The sequence below is a fragment of the Syzygium oleosum genome, unplaced genomic scaffold, assembly GCF_021117445.2.
Source record: "Syzygium oleosum isolate NSW1041296 unplaced genomic scaffold, Sole_v2.1 Sole_v2.60, whole genome shotgun sequence".
NCBI classification, from domain to species: domain Eukaryota; kingdom Viridiplantae; phylum Streptophyta; class Magnoliopsida; order Myrtales; family Myrtaceae; genus Syzygium; species Syzygium oleosum.
Window position 1 is genome coordinate 264775 of NW_026607544.1, and position 5128 is coordinate 269902.

The following is a 5128-nucleotide window of genomic DNA, read 5'->3' on the forward strand; positions in this document are numbered from 1 at the left end:
TTAGGAACAGCCATTTGGACCAAAGCCTAGTTTTCTTCCAGCAACATCGTACACAACTTCAAACGTTTTCTGCTGCACATTACCATAAATGACCAGATCACTATCAGCACCATTCGCCGTAAACGCTAGGCACACTTGCGAGGCCGTCGCCATGTATAATATCCCGCTACGGTCCAAATCAATGTCGACTCCCCCGGCAAAAGAGAAGGTTATTGATGGGACCGCGACTGTGCGTTCTTTGCTGAAGTCATAGCAAGTATCAAATGTGGAAACCGCCGGGGCTGTCGTGTAATTCACCATTGCTTTCCTGAATGCGGTTCTCAAGGCACTATAAACTGTTGGAGGCAATTGGGTAATGGTAGTTCCCGAGTCGATGATGGCACCTGCACTTGAAAAAACCGTCGATGGAAGCGATAGAGGAATCCCTTCTACACTGATTCCTACAATACTTATTCCGTAGAATTCCGAGTCTTGTTGGACCTTTGATAACGGCGTGAACCTAACCGAACTCGGCACTCCACTTTCCTTGCCGAAAGTCAAGTGTCCGATGGAGCTAGCTGAAGAAGGCAAGCAGTAGGAGAAATACTTGCCATATTTGGCCGCAGTTTGTTCCACGAAGGAGATGTTGCTGTCCGAGAGTCCAATCAACCCTGCTGCTCTGCCAAAGAGGCCTTGGTTGTTCTCGCCGCAGCCAAATTCGAAATTGTCGATCACCTCCATGGGTGATATTGTCAACTTCTCGGTTGCGAAGAAGCCAACCGAAGACGAGTTGTCGGCATAAACGATGGAATATATACATGTTGATCCAGAGCATCCCGAACCAACTAAAGATCCAAGAGCACAATACATTGCTTTAATTAGTTCTAGTTATTCTTGTGATGGTTTTTAACTTTTAGAAACTAAGATTCCACATCTATGCTTGAAGAACATTCTACTAAGAAGTCATAAATACTGAGTATCTCAAATGTGATTGATTATTACCGAGGGAGCACAATGTTGAGGTGCATGAGATATTAGCATAGGACGATGATTGAGACGGGTTAAAGATCGGGTCGGGTTGAGTGTAGCAAGATCCCACGCACGGTTTGCACTGGGTCCATGTGATGGGGCTGCCGGTGTCGAAAAGGAGAGTTAGGTCCTTTTTGGGAGTGCCGAGGCCGATTGTCACTACGTATTCGCCGGCGGTGATGTCGGACTTTGCTGGAAGACTGGCTGCTGCCGAAGCTTTCAGGCCATTGCTGCTGTTGGAGGATTGGGACTGAATCCACTTGACCCTTGATTCATCTCGGAGCAGGGTTTCACTGAGATTTAGAGGATTGTGGTCCTGAACAAGGGGGGAGCATGGGCCATGCTTGTGAACTACTTCCAAGGTCGACTTTCGGTTGCTAGCTAAAAGCATATCATGTGAGAGTAAGCGACTATGTGAAATAGTAAGTTAATAATGCATTGGTCAAATAACGAAAAGACGGTTCTATTTTTCCATTCAACAAATACTTGTTAAAAGATTTATTACCCATGGCAATTCTTCATGGTAGAGAGAGAGAGAGAGAGAGAGAGAGAGAGACCCACCTTTGGTAGTGGAAGGTGAGCAAGAAGGAGAAGGCAATAGAGAGCTAACTGACACAGTGTGGCTTGCGATCTTCCCTTCTACTCCATAAGTATAGCCTTGGTGCATGAAGCAAGTCATGAGGACGTGGAGAGAGAGGAAGAGGAGAACCCTCTTAAACACACAGAAAAATGAGCCCTCCATCGATCAGATACCAATAGGAAGCAAAATGTACAAGTTTCTGCCAAGAATGTTCTCTCGTTCAGCCTCTTATATAAGATTTTTCGACCGGCAATCGTGCATTAGAATAGAAAGCCACACACGTCATCCTTTTAATATTAATCAATATTTTCGGTCTATTTGGTTTATGTTATATGTAGTTCTAACGACTTACTGAAGGACCGACCCACCATTAGGAATTAGTCGCCTTCCTCCCCTTGACTTGATAATCGACAATTATAGAGCACAAGAGATTATTGAGTTGTTGCCAAGCTTTGGCGTTTCTTCTCCTTACCTATGTCGTTTCTTGGATTTCCTTTCCTTTCTTGCTACGATTATCAATCGTGTTTTGCTACCTACTTCCATCATGCATTAGTTTGCCCATTCTTGTGATCCTATTTTTCTCCCATTTCTATTATTCTAAACCTATCTCGACCGTGCTTTATGATGCGCTTCCATTCTGCGTCTGCTTCAATTTAAATTAGTGGCAAGTTTCGCATATTTGAAGATGTGGAAAGTCATAATTGTTTAAACATGCTTGACAAATTCGACTAGGGGGAATATAATTATCTATGCACACATTTAGAACATGGTTGACATGTCGCTGATGTTAGGTGCCGGTGGAAACAGTCTGAAGCTCATGTCAAGTAAAATATGAGGGAGGTGTAAGAAAAGTATCAAGTCGAAATGGTCTGAAGCTCATGTTAAGGAAAAAGTCTATTGCGACATGCGAATTCGCATGTGGTAATTTTCTTAAAAGTACTTTGTGCAGTGACCATTTAGGGATGATGAGCGACTTATGTATCACCCCATTCTCTCCCCAGATCGAACTCCATGCCAAACTTTTGTAGTGTCATAAGTTTTCTTATTCACAGAACTTATGTTCTTGTCGGGACCAGCCCGTGGAGCTCAAAAGCTCGAAACCGGGTGGGGGCAAGTAGGATAATTCCTTCTGGCTAATGTTCTAAAACTAGTATTGGATGCCATATCGGAGTGGCGAACCGTATGTGGTTCAATCGATTGAACCGAAAAAAAAATCCCGTATCGCATTTTTACATGCCAAGTCGTGAAATCTTAAAAGTTCCTTTCTACATGATGGGTGGCTACGTAGCTTGGTTGAATTAATGACTTGGGCTTTTGAATGCTTCAAATGAATGCCAAGTCCATCCACTTTGCAATTTGAACTACACCAGCTGTGAGTTAATCTAAAGAGAAGGATCACCCGCTTATACGACTTGAAGTTCACATCAAGGAAAAGTCTATTGCGACATGCGAATTCGCATGTGGTAATTTTCTTAAAAGAAATACTTTGTGCAGTGACCATTTAGGGATGATCCGCGACTTATGCATCATTCAATGCTCTCCCCAGATCCAACTCCATGCCAGACTTGTGGCGTCATAAGTTTTCTTATTCATAGAACTTACGTTCTTGTCGGGATCTGCCCGTGGAGCTCAAAAGCTCGAAACTGTGTGGTGGCAAGTAGGACAATACCTTCTGGCTAATGTTATCGGATGCTATATCGGCGTGGCAAACAGTACATGGTTCAATTGATTGAACTGGGAAAAAAAAACTCGTATCGCATTTTTACAAGGAAAATTGTCCAAAAAATCATAACCTATTGCACTTTTGCCAATTCAGTCTTAAACCTTTCAATTTTGCTAATTGAGTCCTAAAGCTTTTCACTTCTTGCCAATAGAGTCCATCCAACTAATTTTGGCCGGAAATCGCTGGTGTCAACGCCGGCCGACCTACATGGTGCTGATGTGGACAAATTTCAATAATATTTTAATATTTTCGAATTTTTTTATTTTTTTCTTTTCTATTTCAGTTTCCTTTTTTTCTTTCTTTCCTCCCCTCCTTCCTCGTCCTGTCGGTTGCTAGCATCGGCAACCAGCCAAAGGGGAGGGTCGGCGAGGTCGACCTCGCCAGCCTCGGGCGAGCCTTGGCCCTGCTAGCCACTGGCAAGGGTGAGCCTCGCCGTCGCTGGGTGAGGCTCGACCTCACTAGCCCTCCCCTCTGGCAGGTTGCTGACGCTAGAGATTGGTTGGAAGAGGAAGATGGGCAAAAAAAAAAAAGAATAAAAAATAAAAAATTTCGAAAATATTAAAATATTATTAAAAATTGTCCATGTCAGTCAGCACTTTCGGCCAAAATTAGCCTGATGGACACAATTGGCAAGAAGTGAAATGGTTTAGGACTCAATTGGCAAAATTGAAAGGTTTATGATTGAATTGGCAAAAATGTAATAGGTTCGGCACTTTTTGGATAATTTTCCCTATTTTCACATGCCAAGTCATGAAATCTTAAAAGTTCCTTTCTATGTGATGGGTGGCTACGTAGCTCGATTGAATTAATGACTTGGGCTTCTGAATGGTTCAAATGAATAATCCCCAAAATTGTATGACCAAGTCCATCCACTTTGCAATTTGAACTACACCGGCTGTGAGTCAATCTAAAAGAGAAGGATCACCCGCTTATAGGAGATTATCGTCTTTCCTCCTATTAATTTGCACATTAATATAATTGTTAATTTGAAGAGTTTGCAAAGTGACCGATACCTGCAAAGTCCCGTGTTTTGGTCTAGTCAACTCGATGGTTCTTCAGATGAGATAGAAGTATCTCTATCTCACAACAAGCTAGGAAATTAACAAACGACCAACCCATTTCGAAATCTGGGGAGGGGGATCAAGATCAAGAAGTTATCGAAACTCACGTACAATTTTGATCGGTGAGCAACTGAACCCTTTGAACAAACTGTTTAAAGACTTCATGCAAGCACGGGATATTGGTCATTGTCAAATTGGAATATCAATGCATTTATGAAAGTTCAAAAACACTAAAGGTTCCATTTGTTTCGTGGAAAATGAATAATTTAGAAAACATTATCATAAAAATGATCGCTTGTATTACTTGAAATAATTAGTCAACACAAAATATTTGGATTATCAACAGTAATTAATGTCTAAACATTTTTGTGGTCAATGAAAATATTCTTCATTCATTAATTTTGTTAAGAGGTAGGAGGGAAAGAAAATAAAAGAAAAGGACAAAAAAATAAAAAAAATTCGTAAATATTTTTTAAAAAATTGTAAAACTTTTATGCGTCAGCGCCGCCATGCCACGTAGGACATCTGGCAATGACTAGACCACCATGTCAGCAGTTTCCTGCCAAAATTGGCTGGAAGACTAAATTGGCAAATTATTAAAAAGTTTAGGACTATATTGACAAATCATCAATATGTTTAAGACTATATTGACATAATTAAAGGTTTAAGAGTAAATTAATACAATTAAAAGGTTCAGGACTGAACTCGTATAATAGGTTTAGAACTTTTTGGATAATTTTCCCTTAAATAATTAGT

At 41.1% G+C, this 5128-nt stretch overlaps 1 protein-coding gene across 1 annotated transcript; it reads right to left on the reverse strand.

Annotated features, from left to right (window-relative positions):
• Nucleotides 1–1750, reverse strand: LOC115690394 (aspartyl protease family protein At5g10770-like). The gene is made up of 3 exons (XM_056307848.1): nucleotides 1570–1750; nucleotides 982–1389; nucleotides 1–824 (listed from the first exon to the last, which is right to left on the reverse strand). The coding sequence occupies exons 1-3, from the start codon at nucleotides 1748–1750 to the stop codon at nucleotides 1–3; spliced, it is 1413 nt and encodes a 470-aa protein (XP_056163823.1).
• Between the last annotated feature and the right edge of the window lie 3378 nt (nucleotides 1751–5128).

What these genes read in the sequence shown, in the direction of transcription:
- LOC115690394 (XM_056307848.1), bottom strand. Translation starts at nt 1,750, where the DNA reads ATGGAGGGCTCATTTTTCTGTGTGTTTAAGAGGGTTCTCCTCTTCCTC. An exon ending in CTCACCTTCCACTACCAAAG is followed by an intron (nt 1,390 to 1,569) that starts GTGGGTCTCTCT and finishes ATATGCTTTTAG; the next exon opens with CTAGCAACCGAAAGTCGACC. An exon ending in CTCAACATTGTGCTCCCTCG is followed by an intron (nt 825 to 981) that starts GTAATAATCAAT and finishes TTGGATCTTTAG; the next exon opens with TTGGTTCGGGATGCTCTGGA.